The 22,447-nt window shown below is 34.7% G+C and overlaps 2 protein-coding genes across 2 annotated transcripts; both read right to left on the bottom strand.

Moving 5' to 3' along the window:
* Window positions 1–632: 632 nt before the first annotated feature.
* LOC107618537 (calmodulin calcium-dependent NAD kinase) lies at window positions 633–16,399 on the bottom strand. Its single transcript, XM_016320627.3, has 9 exons — window positions 16,139–16,399; window positions 15,826–16,014; window positions 13,629–13,852; window positions 4,653–4,714; window positions 4,320–4,532; window positions 4,090–4,219; window positions 1,872–2,221; window positions 1,444–1,588; window positions 633–977 (listed from the first exon to the last, which is right to left on the bottom strand). The coding sequence occupies exons 1-9, from the start codon at window positions 16,149–16,151 to the stop codon at window positions 735–737; spliced, it is 1,569 nt and encodes a 522-aa protein (XP_016176113.1). The 5' UTR covers window positions 16,152–16,399; the 3' UTR covers window positions 633–734.
* Window positions 7,699–12,206, bottom strand: LOC148546252 (uncharacterized). Its single transcript, XM_088498548.1, has one exon. The coding sequence runs from the start codon at window positions 12,059–12,061 to the stop codon at window positions 9,398–9,400; it is 2,664 nt and encodes an 887-aa protein (XP_088354674.1). The 5' UTR covers window positions 12,062–12,206; the 3' UTR covers window positions 7,699–9,397.
* Window positions 16,400–22,447: the final 6,048 nt, after the last annotated feature.

Raw genomic sequence — 22,447 nt, 5'->3', positions numbered from 1 at the left:
CTCATGGTGCATGAAATAGCAAGAAAACGGACATTCACATACAAAAGTCACTCTTTCGTGTGCATTTAGTATGATTTCACCGTTGTAATATACTCACAAATTTACAATACCTTCCATATAGCTTCCACCTCACCTCACCTAATTTTTATTACACTACTAATTATCACAAAAAATCACAAGTATGAAAGAGAGATGATGGCGATAGTATTTATAGGCAAGGCTCTTAGATTAAAATATTTTAATTACACAAAACGCAACCTATGATCTATAATTAAAAAAAAAAAAAAGCAACATACAACCTGCATTTTGCAGGTTTTAAAAAAAATTCAAAATTCAAAATACAACCTAAGTTTTGTAGTATTCAAAATAAAAAAAATGGATAAAATGCAATCTGCATTTTGTAGGATTGAAATAAAGAAAAAAAAAAAAGAAGAAATCAAATCGCAACCTGCGTTTTGTACTTATATCATACCGATGTAAATATTTTATTCATTTCTATTTCATTGTGTAACACCAATTTTCTTTCTATATCTAAAAAAGTCAGCCAAACAATGTGTTACATATTTTAACGAATTTTTTATTTTAATAGGACTTATTGAAACTTAATTATAAGCTAAGTTGTTTATGGAGCATTTCTGATTTTTAATATGCACAATTTGCCAGAAAAAAGGGGGAAAGAGTTATGCACAATTTAATGTGATTGACTGCAAAATATGTTACAAAAATATGGTGTTCTATTTTCTCAAGGTTTTCTCTATTTTATGAATGGATTCCCTCAAGTGTTTTTGATCACTTGACCTTGAAGGTGCCAAAACAATGTCTTTCCAAACAGAACCAGGTTTCATTATAGGGCTGGGATCCTTGTAAAGTTCATAGATGGAATCGGCTTCAGCATTCAAACTTGCTATCTTTTTCAAGCATTTGATATCTTCAGGATCCACCAGTAGATTGTTATCCCCGTCCTTCCACCCTATGAGCTGTAAACATATATAGTATCATGTTACAACAAAGTCAGACTAATTTCCATCGTAAAATATTGTAAAACAAATCGTTGAGCAATACTCCGAATTAACTGAAAAAGAATTATGCAACAAATTTTAATTATCAAATCAATTCTTAAATTTTTATTTTCTATGTGGAGAACATGATTTAAAAAATTTAAAATTTTTAAAAACTTTTATATGATTATTAAATAATAATAGAGAATTAGAGATTTTTTTAAAAAAGATAATTTTTTGTGCCCTTTAAAAAATAATTTAACAGAATATAATGTGATTGGTTTTTCTAATAATATAAAATGTTAAAAATAATTTAATAATTAAAATTTTTTAAAACATTTAAATGTGCAACTAATTTTTTTTTTAGAATTCACGACGATATTTCTCATAGATCGCTTCATCAAAAGAATAATAAGCACGTTTTTTTCATTTGTTTTATTTTTACCTTTGGTGGACCACCAATGGAATTTGTGCAATATAGCCTAGCATTATCCACAAGGTTGCAATATCTTGGAAATGCATTAGCGAATCTTTTGTGAGACTTCAATTGTGAATTTACCCTTACAGCCCTGCCTGACATGATAGCTCTCCTGTCAAATTTCAATTCAGCAATAAGAAAAAAAGTGTTAGAACTATTATGCTATATTAACTAACTAAGTAATACTAATTATAATCACAAGAAATATATAATATTAATTAATTATGTTAGATGTATACTAAAATTAATTATTAATGTAAAATATACGTTAAAATATAAATATACATTAAAAATAAATTTAATATTATATATATTTATATACAAATATATTAGTGATCGATTTTAATAACTAATTTTAACGTAAAAATAATATTTTTGAATATTAATATACGTACCTAATGCCTCTAACAACAGCAAGATAGCCATCACAAACTACACCAACTAACTCTATTCTGTAAGGCTTTTGATTGCGACGAGAATTTCCGTTACAATTTTCCTCCGCTTCATCATTTTCTTCTGTCTCATTCACTTGCTCCCAGTAGTTTTCAGTTATGGTTCCATCTTCTTCTGAAACTTTGTAGCCTACCCCCATTCGGTACCTGCATTTGTGAACATTTCTTGCCATGGAAATAGTTTGCTCTACAAAAGGCTCCCATGATAAGGTTCCATCCATGATCACATCTCTCCCTTCATTTAGAGCTGTCACCAGTAGAGATGATGCTGCATCAGTTGATGATTGGTGCACCTGTTTCAGAATTTCAGAGTTCAATGTTTTCATTACTTAAAAGCTAGTTTAGAATAATATAACATGTATGACTAATAATTTTATCAAAGATAGGAAAGGACAAAATAATTTTTTAAAATTTAAAAAATAGTAAACTATATTTTTTTTACTATAAAAAATTTTGAGTACCGATAATCATAATTTTAAAATATATAAACTAATTCAATATATATATATATATATATTGAATTAATTTAACAAAATTATCAAAACGAATATTTTGTTGAGTAGTTTTGGCAAACATTTAGATACTACTAGTATTTTACCTGTAATACTATTACGGAAATATAAATCTTTTAAAATTATGTCGGTTCTGGTATTATAGATTATGACATTAAAAATTTATAGCATTAAATTACTTTTATAAAACGGTTGTAAGAGACAAAAGTTTCCATCGACTAAGAAGACCAGAGTCTTAAACAAAATTAAATAATAAATTTTTTAGTTATTATTTTCAAATGAAAAAGTTTAATTTTTTTACTTTATTTTAACATTCGTTATCTAAAATTTGAAAGAATTTAACGTGTATATTTTTATATTTAATTAGGTATTAAATTTGTTGCACAAATAGAGATAATTAATTTTTATACTTGCTATTTAAAAATAATATTTTTTCTAGATATATAAAAATATAATTAGATATTAACATAAAAAAAATTTCTATTGATAGTTATAAAATTAACTCATTTTTTTAAAACAATTGAATCTTGATTCTAACTTTTAATCACAATATTAGTATTTTTTAAATTATATGTAATAAATATTTAAAAGAAAAGAAGTAAAAATATATATTAAAAAGATAAGCAGTAAAAATTTAAAATTAAATAAAAAATATGTATATAATAATATTTTTATTTAAATTATATTATGTTAATTTTATTTTTTTGTAGAACATAAATATAGAGAAAAATAGAGAATGAGAGAAAAGAGTGAGAAATATAAAGAAGAAGAATGAGAGATGGAGTTTGTTAATTTTGGAAGCTAAAAAAATTTTATTTTAATTATAATGAAAATATCTGGTGGCACATTTTGATTTGTCAAATTATTAATATAAAATATGAATTATAAATTATATATATAGAGAGAAGGATAGAGAGAAATAAAAAAAAAGAGAGGTAGATAAGAAAATATAAGAAGGATGTTTACTAATTTTAGAGAAAAATATTTTCTCTAAATTTTAATAAGAGTGTCATGTGACACATTTTAGTTATTAAATTAGTTAGTAATATATAAATATAATATATAATCTAGCTATATTTCAATTTTAGTATTTTAATTTTAATTTTAATTTAATTTAAATATAATTAGAAAATGTTATGTTATATATTTTGATTGTAAAATTCGTAATTAGTCATTGATAATGATACATGAGAGAGATAGAATGAGTGAAGGAACGAGAGAGATGGAGAAAAGAAGAGATAAGAGGGGAGAATTTTTTAATTTTGAAAAAAAAAATTTGATTTCAATTGTAATGAAGGAGTGACATATGACGCATTTTGGCCTTAAAATTAGTAATATATAATAGATAGATTGTATATTAAATTCAATCTTTTACGAGTATTAAATTAATTTACATATTTTATAATTAAAAAATTTTCACAAATTTCTCATAGTAAAATATAGTATTTTACTCATTTAAAAGTAATCTACGTTATTCAATAAAACTAAAATAAAATATATTATTCTTAAATATGTGTATATATTTTGTAGAGAAAGAATAATTTGTCATTTACTCTTATTATAACTTGAATTTACAACTTTATTTATTTTAAATCTCTATATAAATATAATATCCTTTAGAAGATTGTGTTTAGGATGAATGATAATACCAATTCAGCAGTCATGAGCATGTCATCATGGTGACCTCTTGAGTTAAGGGCTCTGTAAATGACATCATTCTCCTTGAAAGCATCTGCCTCAACAAGTACAGCATTTGAAGCTGCTCCAGACCAAAATGATCTGTCAATTTCATTTCATACATGTTAGCTCCAAACTATAAGAATATGAAATTTGAGTTCTAATTAAAGACTTGATTAAAAAAATGATGATGATGAAATACTCTTTAAGAATGTCCTTAAGAACGGTGCTCTTGCCAGCACCCATGCCACCACCCATGAGAAGCAGAACAGGGCTCCTCTCACTATGGGCAATGGGGACCATCACTTCCGTACAATGCGATGAGTCACCTTTTATTGCTTTCATCTCTTCCACCAATGTGTTGAAAACTCTTGCTACCTTCAAATTCTTCGTTATTCTCTCAAATCTTTGATTCCTGTATGTATTTTCTCTTTAATCATCAATATTCCAATTTCAACATTGTAACATTTATTATAACTCAAATTTTAATGATTTTCTTCTTATTTCATTTCTGTGAATTTATAAAATGATTTACCTTGTAGCTGCCAATAGAATGTTCCTCAGCTTTGTTTTCTGCCCGGAATCAATACTTAGTACCTATGATTAAGACCAATAAAATAAAATAAAATAAAATTAGAAAGAGAGAAGAGAGAAGGCTTTCTTGTAACTTGATAGTTGATACCACTAAACAGAAAAAGTATAAAAAACTCATTTTTAATAATTATTTTTTTATTTTAAAAATTCTTATTTTTTTAAAGATTTAAATTTCAAAATTTACGTTTAGAATTTAAAATAAATAAAACAATTTTAAAAAATTAATTCTCTGACATTACTCCACTAAACATACTTATTAAGTTATTATTAGGATTTAAATAAATTATCATATGGAACTTGACTTAGATATGATATATTTGTGCACTACTACTTACCACTAAACAAACCATGGTGGCTGTTGCTAAGTGTCTCTTATCTCCTAGACCACTAATAATTGTTTACAAAATTCATCAAACTAATAACCAATCAACTCGTTAATATTAAAATTAACATTTTCATTCTAATAATAACCACTCATCACCAGCCTCACCAAATTAATTAAATTTTAATGCATGATGTTATATTTTTTTTAAACATTAAACGTTCTGGAGTCAACAAATGCCGCATCAGCAGCGCATCAGCAGAGCGATATTGACGCTGATAAATAATTTTCAACATCCATCTTAGGGGTGACATAAGTTTATATGTGCACAATAATTTTGATTATATTGTGTCGGATTATTAGCCTTGTCATTGGTTGGGCAAAACACTATAATAAGCCAACATGAATCCAAATTTACCTATATGAGCCAAAATGAAAATCGATACAGCAATGAGCCAGATCATATTATTATGTAATTCGAACCAGGCTAGTTCGAACTTCATCCTCAAATAATTCGAACCAGAGCAGTTCGAATTTCAAAGAAAAAATTGAATGTAAATCGAACCAGACTGGTTCGAACTACCTATGCAAGTAATTCGAACCACTCCAGTTCGAATTATGGGGAAATGAGTTCTTCATGTAATTCGAACCACCCTGGTTCGAATTACGCTTAAGTTAGGTTGTTAGTAATTCAAACCACCCTGGTTCGAATTACTAGGGAATGAGCTATATAAGGAGTTCGAATCAGCCTCATTCGAACCATTCTTACCTTCCCCTGCCCCACCAAATCTCAGAGAAAACGACCCAGATTCTCACCGCGAAAGACCTGAACGCAATACTCTGCTCATGGGGGACGATCCGGCGCGGTTATATCGCTTGGACGGAGTCGCCCATATAGCTGGGGTCATCAACGAAGAGGTTAGTACGGAAATAACTTTGTTTTACCGGTACATGTGAGTTTGTGGTTTGGCATGCGAGTAAGATATTGGTTTAGTTTGTGGTTTATTTTAGTGGTTTATGTTAGTGATTTCTGTAAATGGTTTATGTTAGTGGTTTTTGTTAGTGATTTATGTTGGTGGTTTATCTTAGTGGTTTATCTTAGTGGTTTATGTTAGTGGTTTATCTTAGTGGTTTATGTATGTGGTTTATGTAAGCGGTTTACGTTAACGGTTTACGTTTGTGGTTTTTGTTAGCGGTTTATGTTGGTGGTTTATGTTAGTGGTTTATCTTAGTGGTTTATGTTAGTGGTTTATGTTAGTGGTTTATGTATGTGGTTTATGTATGTGGTTTATTTAAGCGGTTTACGTTAACGGTTTACGTTAGTGGTTTTTGTTAGTGGTTTATGTTGGTGGTTTATCTTAGTGGTTTATCTTAGTGGTTTATGTTAGTGGTTTATGTTACTAGTTTATGTATGTGGTTTATGTAAGCGGTTTACGTTAACGGTTTACGTTAGTGGTTTCTAGTAGTGGTTTATGTAAGCGGTTTAGTTGTGGTTTTATAATGTTAGATCTTTCATGTCAGTAGCCTATGGTGGTTTCTAATTTAAGTTTCTTATGCAAATGGTTCTCGTTCTTGGTATTTTTAAGCGGCTATACATAGTAAGATTTTTTGGTTTATCAATTATCGTGTTGATTATGTTTGTCACCGGTAATTAAGCTGGTTCTAAGAATGCGGTTCATTTCTTCCGCAGCCTCAGCGATGCATCAGGAGCATGCGGCGGCAGCAGGGCATGGTCCTGGATGACAGATACGTTCCGTACCTGCAGATGGCTGGTCTTTACCATCTTGCAAGGCTGAACGATAGATGGTTCCGGTTGGACGAGGCCCTTGTCAGTGCGTTTGTTGAGCGATGGCGTCCGGAGACTCACACGTTTCATATGCCGTTCGGAGAGTGCACTATCACACTGCAGGACGTGGCATACCAGCTGGGTTTGCCAGTGGACGGGCGTTACGTCAGCGGCTGCCTATCAGAGTTCCATATATACATCGAGGGTGGCCGTCCAGCCTGGGTTTGGTTCGAGGAGTTGTTTGGAGTGGTACCTCCTCCTAGCCAGGTTCAGAAGTACGCGGTCAACTGCAGCTGGTTTCAGGAGACGTTTGGTGAGTTCCCGGAGGGAGCTGATGAGGATACTGTACGTCGTTATGCCCGTGCGTACATCATGATGTTGTTGGGCACGCAGCTTTTTGCGGACAAGTCGGGCAACCGGGTTCACATCAGATGGCTTCCGTTTGTAGCTAGGCTGGAGGACATGGGGACCTACAGCTGGGGTTCTGCAGCACTGGCATGGTTGTACCGGTGCATGTGCCGTGTGGCGAACAGAAATGTTATCAAGCTAGCGGGCCCACTTCAGCTACTTCAGTCATGGATTTTCTGGCGATTTCCTCGGTTTAGGCCTGCAGGATTTGAGACGTTCAGCTGGCCATTGGCCTCGAGGTACTTTACTAATCTTTGTCTATTTCAATTTACTACACATAACCGCGTGTTCATTCATAATGTATTGGATACCCTAAGCACACATTTAAGTAGCGGTAACACATGTGCATGTTGCAGGTGGTCAGGTTACATCCCTTCCAGTAGCGAGAAGGGTCCTAGAGTTCAGACGTGGAGGCTCTGGATAGACCGGTTGCAGGATAGAGAGGTCAGTATGTTACTTAATAAGTTTTTTTATTTAACAACGATTTACGAGTTAGGATCACGAGTTGCCCTGACATTGTATCGTTCTGGGTGCAGTTTATCTGGATGCCGTACAGTAGCCCTGACGTACTTCAGGTCGTGCATCCCGAGGTTTTGGAGCCTCGGCATATGGTGCTGTGGCGGTCTGTTACATCGCTTATCTACTTTGCCGCCATAGAGTGGCATCAGGTAGACAGGGTTCTTCCACAGTTTGGAGGGGTGCAGCCCCGTCCACAGGCCGCCTTGAACATCGACTTTCTGATGTCGAAGGACGGCAGAGACGGCGATCGATGGTTCCCGTCCCATTTGCAGAAGTGGCATCAGTATTGGGACGACCGTACGGAGAGCGTGCTGCGATTCGATGTTGTTGCTGACCCTGGTCCGTCGCATCAGTTCTTGGATTGGTGGAGTCAGCACGGGAAGAGGTTTTTGTCTCCGGATCCGCAGTTGGGTGACCCGAGAGCCGTTGCTATTCCTGTTGAGGCCACACAGCGGGGAGCTGGGCAAGTACCTGAGATGGATAGGCCTGACGACGTGCCGGACAGGAGGCGGGTTGATAGGAGAGCACGCGTGGGCACACGTCGCAGCCAGCGTGACTGGGGGTGGCTTGAGCGTGCTATGGAGGCTGGCGACGAGGCCGGCCCCGCTAGGGGTCGACGACGACATCATCCTGGCAGAGGTAGAGGGCGTGCTGCGGTTCATGCCGCTGCACCTGACCCTGGGTACGACGACGATGATCAGCATGGGCCTGAGGGCGGGGATGGTGCAGGGGCGACTTCAGTTGCTGGTGGTAGTACCCAGGATGGGGTTCACGGAGGTGAGTAGTATGGCTCCGGGATTGGTGACGGGGCTGAGCCTAGTGACGCTGGACTTGGGTCCGGTCCTTTTGGACATTACTTTGTTGGAGTTCCCACCGACGACCAGCCTCAGCAGGACGGTACTCCATGGGTTATTCCCGGATCACAGTGGCAGGACTTCCTTGGGGCAGATACGCTTGATGCGGACTTCGGCAGTCCACGGTTTCTAGCGGAGATTTCGGCTATCATGCAGGAGGACGAGCCGGGCCGGAGGCGTCCTCAGACCCCTGGCACGCAGGCACCCTTAGATGTTGATCTGAACGAGCCTGCTACGACACCTGTTGGTGACCAGTTTGCTTTGGGAGGTACCCCACATTCCGCTTACACCGCTGCCTCACAGTCTGTCGCCGGGCCGTCTGCCGCACCACTCCATTTTTCGCCGCCGGCACAGCCTGCCCCGCATGAAGACGCAGATGAGATAGAGGATGAGGAGCCGTTTATCCGCAGAGGTCAGAGGCCACGGGTTCCCCGTCGTTGTGGGACAGGGTCCCACTTGTTTAGATGATTTACATTTCATGTATTTTGGACGTTAGGGTTCACTCATGTATTTTAGATGATTTACTTTAGAGCTATTTTTCCTTGTTGTTTCCTCATCTTATTGTACTTAAAAATCTGTTATTTACCTACTGGATTAGTGACTATGTATTATCATTGAATCATATAACACTGTAGTTATCAACTTTTGCAGTCATGGGATTTCTAAACATATTCAAATTCAGATGCAACTTTTTCATTACTAGAAGGTAAAAGGATAAACAGATAACACAAATCATCTTAAATAACAAGTAACAGGAAAAATAAAACAAATGAACACTAACAATAACAAGATCGCTACTACTGCCCCCCCGTGTGAGACGGTCCTCCAAGCTGTGGGCAACTCCTGCGGGTGTGTCCGGGTTGGCGACAAAGGCCACACCTCTTTGGCCGATTCGGATCTGCCTCGTCCATGTTCGTTCGTATCCTTGTGGATCTCGGACGACCCTCTCTCGCACGCCTCTTGGCAGGGTCCGGGATCACGGTTGGCCCGTCGTAAGGTGGCCAGAATCCCTCCGGTATCGGCGGTGTGAATCCCATCTGGTACACACGGAACACTGAACTAATCTGATACACGCTGTGAACATAAGAGGACCAGGTAACCCGTGAGTAGGCGCAGCATGCAAGTGCGTGCTGGCACGGGAAATGAAGTGCCTGGAAGTACCCGCAGTCACAGGTCCGGGACGCAAGCGATACTCTGTAGGTACCTAATGAGAAAGAGCCCGTCGGAGTGGTCTCGGCTACGGTGAACTCGGAGTTATCCCGGTCATACAAAGTCACCGTGAAGCACCTCGAATTCTTCAAGTTGGCCTCTATACACTTCACCAAGTACTGACTGAATTGCTGTCCGGTTCCCATCTGGGCCTCAGCCTCTCTACCCTTGCGAACAAAGAGTTCCGCAAGCCTTCCATATGTTGCCTTCACCAAAGAGCAAACAGGGAGGTTTCTGACACCCTTTAGGATTGAGTTCACACACTCCGAGATATTCGTCGTCATGTGACCGAATCTCCGTCCCTCGTCACGATGCTGAGTCCATAATGAATAATCAATCCGGTTCGCCCACTCACACATCGCCGGGTCTTCAGACCGAAGAATATCAAACCAGTAATCAAACTCAACCTCGGTCTTGGCATATGCGGCATTCACTAGAAGCCTACGTGCATCCTTGCCCTTGAAGGTAAGGGCAAAATTAGCCGCTACGTGTCGAATGCAGAATGCACGGTATGCAGATGGAGGTAACCAACCTCCGTCCGGAGCCTCAAGCGCCGCCTTTATGCCGTTATGCCTGTCCGATATAACCAGAAGACCGGGCTGCGGTGTCACGTGCTGTCTAAGGTGGGAGAGAAAGAATGACCAAGACTCTGCATTCTCACCTTCTACTAGTGCGAATGCAACGGGTAGAATGTTGGAGTTCCCATCCTGTGCAATCGCGATGAGCAAAGTACCCCCGTACTTCCCATACAGATGGGTCCCATCAATGCTAACTAAAGGCTTGCAATGGCGAAATGCCTGGATGAGCGGTGGAAACGTCCAGAAAAGTCTGTGGAAAAAAGCTTGAGACTCGTCTACTTGTCCACTAACTCGAACGGGGCTCGTCCGTAGGATTGCAACAGTACCGGGCATCGTCAACTGAACTCCCAAAACCCACCTGGGGAGCTCGTTGTATGACTCATCCCAGTCACCGTATACGAGGGCAATTGCCTTCTGCTTCGCCATCCAGACCCTCCTGTAAGTCGGCCTAAACCCGAAGTGTGCTGCCGTGGCATTTAGGAGCACCTTGATGCTGACGGATGCATCAGCCCTAACCATTGGCATAACGAACGCGGAAATCACATGATAATCCAAGCTCCTGTGGTCACTCGAGATGGAGGTCGCAAGACAAGTGTGAGGTCCATTGTACCGCTTGACCTCCCAAATGCCCTTGCGCTTCCGCAGACTCAGTCGAATCAACCATGTGCACCCATTCCCAAACTCAGAACACTTGCCCACATAACGGCGATGATCAGACTCCACAACCTTGTACTGTACCCCTCGCCGGATGCTGTAAGTCTTCACACTTAACAGGGCCTCGTCTTTATCCTGAAACTGCTGACCAACCTGGAACTCTGTCAAACCAGCAGTCCCTTCAGCATCTCTAGCTCCGAATCCAACAGAGTGCCCTGAAAAACCCTCTTGCCTCATGGCATCTAGGTCCAAAGAGGAAAAATGTGGTGGATACTGCTGTGTGCCAGAACTAGAACCACCGACTACCAATGCAGCCTCAGTCGCTCCAACCTCGTCGCCGCTGTCATCCTCAATCATATCCGGCTCGACGTCGTCCTCCTCTACATCACCCAACACTCCGTCACCGACGCCAACCGGTGGAACTCCCTGTAAAGCGTTCGGCAGAATATCAACTGATCCTACCACGTCGCCTACTCCATCATTCAGATCAACAGCAAAAGACGGGGAGGCGACTGGTTCGACCGCTGGCTCGTACACAGGGACGGACGAAGAAGCAACGGCCGGCCTGGAACTCGAACCGGCTGCCGCTGCTTCAGTGGTGGCATTCCGGTTCGAACCCCCTGAGCTGGATACCACATCAACCAACTTTGCCAACAACTCTGGTGTCCTAACCTCGGGAAACTGCCTCCGACATAGAAACATGACTTGCAGGTCCTCATCACTACCAATCGTGAAGCAATCATACTTCACCGTATCCTGCAAGACAGTGATTGGAATGCGATAGAAAAACTTCTTCACTCGCTTCGCACCTTCCAGACCGAGTTTCATCAGCACAGATCTAACAAGATCATCATAGCTAGTCGTTGGTTTCACGACGATACAGAGAGGATCCTTATCTGTGAACTTCACACCGGAGCGAGTTTTTCTCTTAATGGATCCTCTATGGTGAACCAAAACCCCGAAACTCTCCTCACTAGCCATATTACACCCTCTATGAGAGCAACTCACGTCTAGAACCATATATATACTGCACTGTCTACCACTAATTCGAACCGGACTGGTTCGAATTCATTTTGTGTAATTCGAACCAGCCTGGTTCGAATTACTTGGTGCAGCTCCTCCCTTTATAATTCGAACCAGGGTGGTTCGAATTATGTGCTTTGTTTTCCTCCCAAGTAATTCGAACCACCCTGGTTCGATTTACTTAAATGAATTTCTTTCTACATAATTCGAACCACTCTGGTTCGAATTACATACGAATAGAGTTCGAACCACACTGGTTCGAATTATATAAATATAGGGTTTGGCTTATTGCAGAAACGAATTTCACTTTGGCTTATTTAGGTAATTTGCAACTTCCCTTGGTTTATTCTAGTTTTTTGCCCTCATTGGTTTAAATAACAACAGCTATATATGACAAAAACCTTTCATTGAATAAGGAAGAATTGGACCCTGCTTACATGCTGTAATTATTTTTCTATATCACTCTATTTCTTTACCATTTTATAGCGTGTAAAATCTAGCAATATATAGCAAATATGAAAGGTAAACAAAATAAGAAAAGACTCTTATACTTAATTATTTATTTAATTAATATTAGAAAATCCATTTTTTTCAACTAATTTTTTTATCTTAAATTTCCTAACTTAAAAATTAAAATCATAAATTCTTAGCCTTAAACTCTAAATCTTAAAAAAAATTAAAATTAAAAGAAAACCCTTGCTAATGTTAAGTAATGTTGGCATATATAAACTAAATCCGAATTTACTATTATTTTAAGATATCATCAATTTCCTTAAAAAAATTTAGTGTTTATTTGGACACTATTAAATTAATAAAAAAAATTAATAAAAAAATATTTTTTTAATGTGTTTGATAAATTTTTTATAATAAAAATAAAAAAAATTAAAAAAAATATTTTTTTTAAAAACTATAATTTATTTCTTTTTTAAAATTTCTTTTTTAAAAAAAATATTTTTTACATAAAATAATTTTATATGATTATACATAAATATAATTAATAAATAAGAATATATTTTTATATAAAATATTTTAATATAAAATTATTTTTATTTTTTAATAATATTATTTAAAAAAAATATTTTTTAAAAGCTCATTTAAACAAACCCGTAATCAAATAGGTTAGATACATGATTCCCTTATCAACTCATTATTTTGGTGTTTAGTCATACGATCCACACATTTCGAATTTGAACAATTAATTTTTCTTGTACACTATTTGTATAAAAGATCTATATATATAATATGTGGTCCTTATTAAATTTTGTTGAACTATCTAGATGAGTACGTTGGCATAATATTTTAATTTAAAAAAGATACATCTAAATTCTAATGCAAGTATAGCACTCTACTATTCAAGCAGCATAATATCTTTGCCTTTAAACAATTATTATGAAAGAGAAAAATGAACAACTATCTTCAATTCACTGAGATTGAAGATATAAAAAGTTCATATAACTAACAATAAGAATATTATCCACTCATTTAAAGATAATATATCTAGGCATGAAAAGAAGTAGTTAGGCATAGCAACAAAGAAAAAGAGAGATGAAAAGTGATTAATTACCTGGCTAATGAGAGAAGAAGCATGGTTCCAGTGAAATGCAAAGTAAGTGAGGATGCATCTATCAAACTCATCTATCAATTTTAAGTATAAAACATCAGGGTCCCTTTCATTGGCCAAATATTCGTAGATATTTTCTTCACATCCTTTGGCCTTTCTTAAATACTCATGGGCCAATCTACAAAGCTCTGGCACCTCATTTACATCCTCGAATCCCATTTGCCTCGCTATACAAAATACAATTTTGATTAGAACAAAATTGTTAAGAATTCTACTAAAAAGCCAACAGAATATTTATACAATATGTATAATAAACTTTTATTTAATCTAATATAAGTTAAAAAATAAACATCTAAAATAAAATACTACTAATTTTTTAAACACAATATCTCATACTATCCAAAATAACCATTCGAATACTAGCAACAATAAACATCTAATATCCTCATTTCTAATCCCCCATTATACATATGGTACATATACTTCATAAACTCCTTGTACTTCCTCAATTATTAATTGTCAACGTCAAATAATGTTTTGACCAAATATTTAGCTGGACCTAATCAATCTTCATTTTGTTTGGCCAGTACGTTTTTTATATATATAATTATTTATTAGTTTTAATTTTTGAACAAATCATTTTATAATATAATATTCAAACTTATTTTAAGAAAATAAATAAAAGACAAATTTATGCATAATCACGTTTCAACCTCACATGAGATACACCAAATTAGTGTTCCCATAAATAAGAAAGGGCCCACGCTGTTAGAAAAATAAATAAATAACTTTTAGCGCAAGTCATTTTAGCAGCAATAAAAAAATCGCTAATATATTTACTGATAATTTGATATTAGTTGTTTTATGTTTTATTGTTAAAAAATTTTAACAATAATTATATAATTATTAATAAAATTTTTTTTAATAATCATAAAAAATATATAATTACTATTATAATATATAATAATAACAACAAATATATTATTATCACAAAAACATAAATTAAATAAGATATATAGTTATCATTATTTTTATCAAGACTAAAAGTTATTTTTGTTTTATTACTTTACCTTGTCTTTTAATTTAATTTTAATATTATTGTTATTATTATTTAAATAAAAATTCTTACTTAAAATTGAGTGGTTATAAAAGTGCTATAGACAATTTTTGCTGTACCGAAAAAATATTGACATCTTTTAAGAAATTACAAAAAAATATTGAAATTTAAAATTACAATAACAGAAAAAGTACTATAGTTACCAAAATCACTACTATGAACAATTTATATTTTATAATATTCCATTGACAAAATGTTTTCAAATTCCATAAATTAATAAAACACACGTCTCTACTCTACCCAAAAATTAAAGACCCAGAATTTATACGAGTCATTGTTAATATGTTTCGGTCTTTGCCACTACTCATCAATAGTGGACCGAGAAAGTATTTGTGTTTCAGTCATAATAGTACTACGTTTAAGCGTTTGAAAATGTTGTCCAACAAAATAAATGTTTGAGAATAAATAAATTGAGACATTTAAATAAAAGAAAAAGATATATAATACTGGGTAGGTTAAATGTCATATCATCTGAGAAAAAGGTATATAGTATTCATGAAATGTTTGGCAGAGAATAAGAGATTCATTTTGGCCCAGTATTTCGAGAGGAAAATAGTGTGGTCGTTCTGATGACAAAGTTTAGAATTTGAAGTCAAAACAAATATATTGAGTGGTTTGATTTTCTTGGTAACATTGTTAAAAATATTGCTTGAGTTAGAGATCTCCTATCTGTCTTTCTTTTACTTTTTTAGTTTCTTTAATTTTTGTTCAGACACCAAAAAATCTAAGAATATAAGAGCCCATATATTCAACGGCTCTAAACTTTCTTTCGTTCTTTCTTTCTTTTTTTTTTTTTACGAAAAGAAAACACACTAGATATGTGCGATATGCCATTACTGTGAACCGACTTAGAAGAAACGGAAAAGGAAACTATCAAAATTAAAGAAAGTAATAAACAAACTGTCATGTATATAAGTAAAGTGTAATCTTTTGAGTGAATATGAATTTCCAGCTAAAGAACACAACTTAAATTTGTATGTTAATGTACATTATTTCAACCTTGAATTCGCTGCTTGTGTTTCTTTTGTGTGTGGTACTACTTTTGCAAGTGATAATAATTAAGGCCTTCAAATTAAAACTTACCAACATAGTGAGAGAACTTTTCAAGCTTTCCAACACGCCCAGATTCTGTTCTATCTAGATTGGGGATAATCTTCTTATCCTTATTAGAATTCTGCCGCCGGAATCGTGAGGCGGCCGCCGCGGCAATCAATCCGGCAAAAGACGCAACCAGAACATGTGTGAGGTTGATTACTTTTCCACCAGAACCACCTGAAAGACACAAGTCATAGGAATTAATCTTCATGATGTGGTCTTCTTTTTTCAACACATGTATTTAACTTTATTTGTTGCTAAGAGTAGTAACTATGATCTAAGGTTTTGGTGAATTAATTACCTTGCAGCTGCATCTCTAGCTAGTGTTGAGGAGTATAGAATATGGATAGAGAAATATGGGCGGAGAAGCTAATAAGTGAAGATTATTATTATATCGGTGCTGGGTGGCCTTCAATTATTATGGTGCTATTGTTGTGTTTCTGGAAAGGGAGAGTGGTTGGCACTTATTTATATATATATCTATTTCAAGATCAACTTGATATTGGGTCTCCAAACGTGTTTCTTATTGTCAATTTTTTAAAATTAATGTATATGCGAATACAAAAGTGATGTTTATTATGAATTATCATTATAAAGTTATAACTATGAGATTTAGTATTACTGTATTAGTGTGGCAATTGTTTAAGTTATTATTTAAGTGTTATGATCAGGGTTTAATCCTTCCTTAGAAATGGCATGTATACTGTAATTTTTTGTAGTTATCATTTCACCAACTAGAAAAGAAATTCTGACATAATTGACTTTCAGCGCACATGGATATCTGAAAATTAAAATTCATAAAAAATTATTATAATATTCGAATTGAGACGGAAAAAAAATGTTGGAAAAACCATTCGTCAACGAAGCTTTAAATAATGATCTTCTGCTCCATTTTGTTTATATTAGACATATATCTCTTCTCAACTGGCAAATTTTTTATTATATTTTTGGAAGTTTCATTTGATAAATCTCCATGACATATGGATATCATGAAATATGTGGCTTTATATTTATTAATTATTATCTTATTTAATATTTATTAATTATTATAATAATTAATAAATATTAAATAAAATAAATTTTAATTATTTTTTTATTTTTTAATATTATTGTAATTTTATTTTATTTTTTGTTATTAAAATATAAAGCCGTATAGCACTAGCAGTCTAGCACCCACTTAATTAATAATATTCTTAATAATGATACTGTCCCCAATTTCTTAAATTAATTTTATTTTAATTCACCTTGTCCTCAAAGAAATGTTTGTGTTATAGTGGACACTTTATATTGTATTTATTTTTGCTCTCGTCGGTTGCAAATAAAGTAATTCTAATTTAATTCTAATTTTCTTAGGCTTTGTTTGGATATAGGAAAGAAAATAGAAAAAAAGAAAATAAGAGGAAAGAAAATGGGAGGAAAGACAATAGAAGAAAAAGTAGAGTTATTTATGTGTTGTTTGGATGAAGAGAAAATAAATAGAAAGAAAATAGAAAAAAAAATTTCTTTTGTTTAGATAAGAAGAAAAGTGAGAAAAAAAAAAATCATAATGATATAAAATTACATTAATGTTCTTATAATAAAATAAAGTATAAATATTTTTATTTATTTATGTTTTATTGCATTTTATGAATATTATAAAATATTATAATTTTATAAATTATTTATCTAATACATATATAATGTTTAAATGTAAATCTTTATTATAATAATGTATTAAAACTATTAAAACTAAATTTATATTAATAATTATTATTAATAATAGAATTAGGGGTAATATTGTAAATACATCAAAAGTAACATTTTTCTTTTTATTTTCATGCTTCTAATGGATGGAAAAATTTTTTTGTGGGACCCACACCAAAATTTTCTTTTCTTCTCATTTTATTTGGTATCCAAACAAAAGAAAATAAAATTTTTCACTTATTTTTCTTCCACCACTTTTTTTTCCTCTTATTTTCTCTAAAACCAAACATAGTGTTAGATTCTGTGTAGAATTCTTCTACTCATCACTAGTTCAGTTACATTAGTCAATGCTAGTAATCTAAGCTGCTAACCAGGGAAAGGAACGAATGTGAGGTCTTGACAGAAAGGAAGAGATCATTTAGTGGCTTACCAATTTATTATCAAAGCTTATACTAGATACCAAAATCCGTTCCAGAGAAATTAATTATTTTATTAAAAGATTTTTTTTAGAGTAAGAAGACAAATTTAAAATTATTCAAAGTTAAATGAAAAATAGGACAAACATTTAAAAAATTTAGAAGATAGAAATAAGAGAATAAGTTATTCAAAACATGATTTTTTTAAGTGGTGGTAGAGGTTTTCTAAAAAAAATGTTCAATTAAAAAAAAAAGATTGTCTGCTTATGCAATAATCTAAAATCTTTATAAAATGTTATTATTTATTAACACATACGTTTTTTATTAGATGTAATTTATAAAAAGACATTTGTCAGTAAATGAGGGAGAAGATTATTAATGGTCTATTTATAGAACTAAGAGATGATTGTGAGGCAAATTAAATCTTGAAAGGACGCATGGTTATAAAATAGTAGTTTGAAAATCTCCTCTCCTAGACTTTTCTTGGTCACAAATAAAAAAGAATTTGTTATATGAAAATGTGGATTTTGAAATGGAATAAAGTGAGTTTAAATTTTCAATGAAAAAAAGAAATTTACCCCATGAAAATTGAAATTGCTAAATTAGCTTCACAATGTCTTACAGTCAACAAAGTGACAAGAGGAAAAAATTATTAGAGGACATTGTTGTGTAGAAGTTTGATAAAAATTATACGTTTACTATTAATTTTTTGTACATGTGTTAAAAACAGAAACAATACTAAAGACATAGAGTTAATAGTCAAAATCGTCCCTGAAAGATACCCCGATCTCCATTTTAGTCCTCGAAAGATAAAATTAATCAAAGTCATCCCTGAAAGTTATTCACGTTGGTTGAGTTTGTCCTTCCGTCCTCTCAGGTAGTGACGTGGCTAACGTTTGCTGAGGTGGAACGTTAAGTGCCAGCGTGGAGAGGTCCAGCATGGCAACCGTTAATGCTGATAAGATATGTTTGATTATTTAGGTCAAATTAGTCCTAATGTTACAACCCTAACCCCCAATCTGAAGCATATATGTGCGCGATTCTCAGGTGGCGATGTATGTTTGAGGAGTCGCTGCTATGATGAGTGGAAGCCAGAGTGGTGACTGATGAGCGGATATTTTATACGCTTTTTGGGATAATTTCATATAGTTTAGAGTATGTTTTAGTTAGTTTTTAGTCTAATTCTAGTAGTTTTTAGGAAAAATTCATATTTCTGGACTTTACTATGAGTTGTGTGTTTTTCTGTAATTTCAGGTATTTTTCTGGCTGAAATTGAAGGAGCTGAGCAAAAATCTGATTCAGGCTGAAAAAGGACTGCTGATGCTGTTGGATTCTGACCTCCCTGCACTCAAAGTGAATTTTCTGGAGCTACAGAACTCGAAATGGCATGCTTCCAATTGCGTTGGAAAGTAGACATCCAGGGCTTTCCAGAAATATATAATAATCCATACTTTGCACAAGGATAGATGACGTAAACTGGCGTTCAACGCCAGTTCTCTGCCCAATTCTGGCGTCCAGCGCCAGAAAAGGATCAAAAACTGGAGTTGAACGCCCAAACTGGCATAAAAACTGGCGTTCAACTCCACAAATGGCCTCTGCACGAAATCTCAGCCCCAGCACACACCAAGTGGGCCCCAGAAGTGGATCTCTGCATCATCCATCATAGTCCACCCATATTTTGTAACCCTAGGCTACTCGTTTAGTATTTAAACAACTTTTAGAGACTTATTTTGTATCTCATGACATTTCAGATCTAAACTTTGTATTCTCTGACGACATGAGTCTCTAAACCCCATTGTTGGGGGTGAGGAGCTCTGCTGTGTCTCGATGAATTAATGCAAGTATTTCTGTTTTCCATTCAAACACGCTTGTTCCTATCTAAGATGTTCATTCGCGCTTAACTGTGATGAAGGTGATGATCTGTGACATTCATCACCTTCCTCAACCCATGAACGTGTGCCTGACAACCACCTCCGTTCTATATTCGATTGAATGAGTGTCTCTTAGATTCTTTAATCAGAATCTCCGTGGTATAAGCTAGAACTGATGGCGGCATTCATGAGAATCCGGAAAGTCTAAGCCTTGTCTGTGGCATTCCGAGTAGGATTCAAGGATTGAATGACTGTGACGAGCTTCAAACTCCTGAAGGCTGGGCGTTAGTGACAGATGCAAAAGGATAGCAAATCCTATTCCAACCGGATCGAGAACCAACCGGTGATTAGCCGTGATGTGACAAAGTGCGTGAGCGTAGTTTTCACTGGAAGGATGGAAGGTAGCCATTGACAACGGTGATCCACCAACACACAGCTTGCCATAGGAGGACGTGCGTGCGTGAATCAAAAGACAGAGGAAAGCAGAGATTCAGAAGACAAAGCATCTCCAAAACTCCAACATATTCTCCATTATTACACAACAAGTAACTTTTAATTTGTGCTCTACTGGTTATTCATAATTCAACTGATAAACATAATTGACTTCCTGACTAAGATTTACAAGATAACCATAGATTGCTTCAAACCAACAATCTCTGTGGGATTCGACCCTTACTCACGTAAGGTATTACTTGGACGACCCAGTGCACTTGCTGGTCATGTGTGCGAAATTGTAAGAGAGTAATGTGTGCTAAATTGTAAGAAAGTAACAATTTTGTGCACCAAGTAACAATTTCGTGCTACCAAGTTTTTGGCGCCGTTGCCGGGGATTGTTCGTGTTTGAACAACTGACGGATTATTTTGTTGCTTAGATTAGGAAAAATCTTTCTTTTTGGTTTAGAGTCTTTTATTAATTAACCCTTGTTAAAATACTTTAAACTTATAGCTCAGTTATTTAGAACGTGGTGTTTATGTTCATGATAATTGGCTATCATATTTTTAAAAACCTTTTTCAAAAATAATTTTTCTATTAAATCTTGTGCCAAACTTTAAGTTTGGTGTTTTCTTGTTGATTCCCCTTTGATTTTCGAAAATTTTGGTTTGGTTTTCTAAAAATTTTAAGTTTGGTGTTCTTCCTTCATGTTCTTGTGTTCTTGTGAGTCTTCAAAGTGTTCTTGAATTTCCTTGTGTCTTGATCTTAGAATTTTTAAGTTTGGTGTTCCTTGGTGTTTTCCCTCCAAATTTTTCAAAAACAAGGAGCATTAGATCTAAAAATTTTAAATCTTGTACTATCTTATTGTTTTTCTCTTTCCTTACTAAATTCAAAAATATCTTTTCAAAATATCTTTTCTAACTTCCTATCTTTTCAAAATTTGTTTCAACTAACTAACCAACTTTTTGTTTGTTTCTTAACTTTTTCAAAACTACCTAACTAACTCTCTCTCTCAAATTTTCGAAAATATCTCCCCTCTTTTTCAAAAATTTCGTTTTTTTTAACTAATTATTTTTAATTTTTTTTTTACAAAAAAAAAAATTTATTTCAAAATTCAAATTCTTTTTAGTTATTTTATTTTATTTAAGTATTTACTTCTTATAAAATAAAATAAATAAAAAGGTAAATCAGTCCAAGTTATATCCATAGATCCATCATGGACATAAGTGGAGATGGACAGTCCAGGAGGACTTTGGGGTCATATTCTAACCCCTCTACTGCTTCATATGGGAGTAGCATCTGCATACCCTCCATTGGAGTTAGTAGCTTTGAGTTGAATCCTCAGCTCATTATCATGGTGCAGCAAAGTTGCCAGTATTCCGGTCTTCCACAGGAAGAACCTACAGAGTTTCTGGCACAATTTTTACAGATTGCTGACACAGTACATGATAAGGAAATAGATCAGGATGTCTACAGACTATTACTGTTTCCATTTGCTGTAAAAGATCAAGCTAAAAGGTGGTTAAATAACCAACCTAAGGCCAGCATAAGAACATGGAAACAGCTGACAGAAAAATTCCTGAATCAATATTTCCCTCCAAAAAGGATGACACAGCTAAGGCTGGACATCCAAGGCTTTAAACAAGGAGATAATGAATCTCTTTATGATGCCTGGGAGAGATATAGAGAGATGCTACGAAAATGCCCCTCTGAAATGTTTTCAGAGTGGGTTCAGTTAGACATCTTCTACTATGGGCTTGCAGAAGGAGCTCAGATGTCTTTAGATTACTCAGCTGGTGGATCTATCCACATGAGAAAGACAATTGAAGAGGCTCAAGAGCTCATTGATACAGTTGCCATGAATCAGCATCTGTATCTAAGCAGCAATCCTTCCATGAATGAAGAGGTTAAAATAGTAACTGCTGAATTCAGTACTGTAAAACAAGCTGCTGAATTCAATCAGCAATTAGATTTTCTAACAAAGCAGCTAGCTGAATTCAAAGACAGGTTACAGGAGACAAGGATAGCTAATATACATATGGAAGAACAGTTTAAGCAAACAAAGCAGCAGCTATCAAAGCAAATAGCAGAAGAATGCCAAGCAGTTCAATTAAGAAGTGGGAAAACATTAAATACCCCACCTCAAGGCATCAAAAATTCAAGAAATGAGCAACCCACCAAATATTCCCCTGAGGACAGTAAGAGCC

This window comes from Arachis ipaensis, chromosome B9, assembly GCF_059453495.1.
Source record: "Arachis ipaensis isolate K30076 ecotype BB chromosome B9, ASM5945349v1, whole genome shotgun sequence".
Taxonomy (NCBI): domain Eukaryota; kingdom Viridiplantae; phylum Streptophyta; class Magnoliopsida; order Fabales; family Fabaceae; genus Arachis; species Arachis ipaensis.
The sequence above is the reverse complement of the archived record's forward strand: the minus strand, read 5'-3'. Positions and strand labels throughout refer to the sequence as shown.

What these genes read in the sequence shown, in the direction of transcription:
- LOC148546252 (XM_088498548.1), bottom strand. Translation starts at nt 12,061, where the DNA reads ATGGTTCTAGACGTGAGTTGCTCTCATAGAGGGTGTAATATGGCTAGT.
- LOC107618537 (XM_016320627.3), bottom strand. An exon ending in CTTCTTCTCTCATTAGCCAG is followed by an intron (nt 4,715 to 13,628) that starts GTAATTAATCAC and finishes TCTTAATCATAG; the next exon opens with GTACTAAGTATTGATTCCGG. An exon ending in CCATTGGTGGTCCACCAAAG is followed by an intron (nt 978 to 1,443) that starts GTAAAAATAAAA and finishes ATATGTTTACAG; the next exon opens with CTCATAGGGTGGAAGGACGG.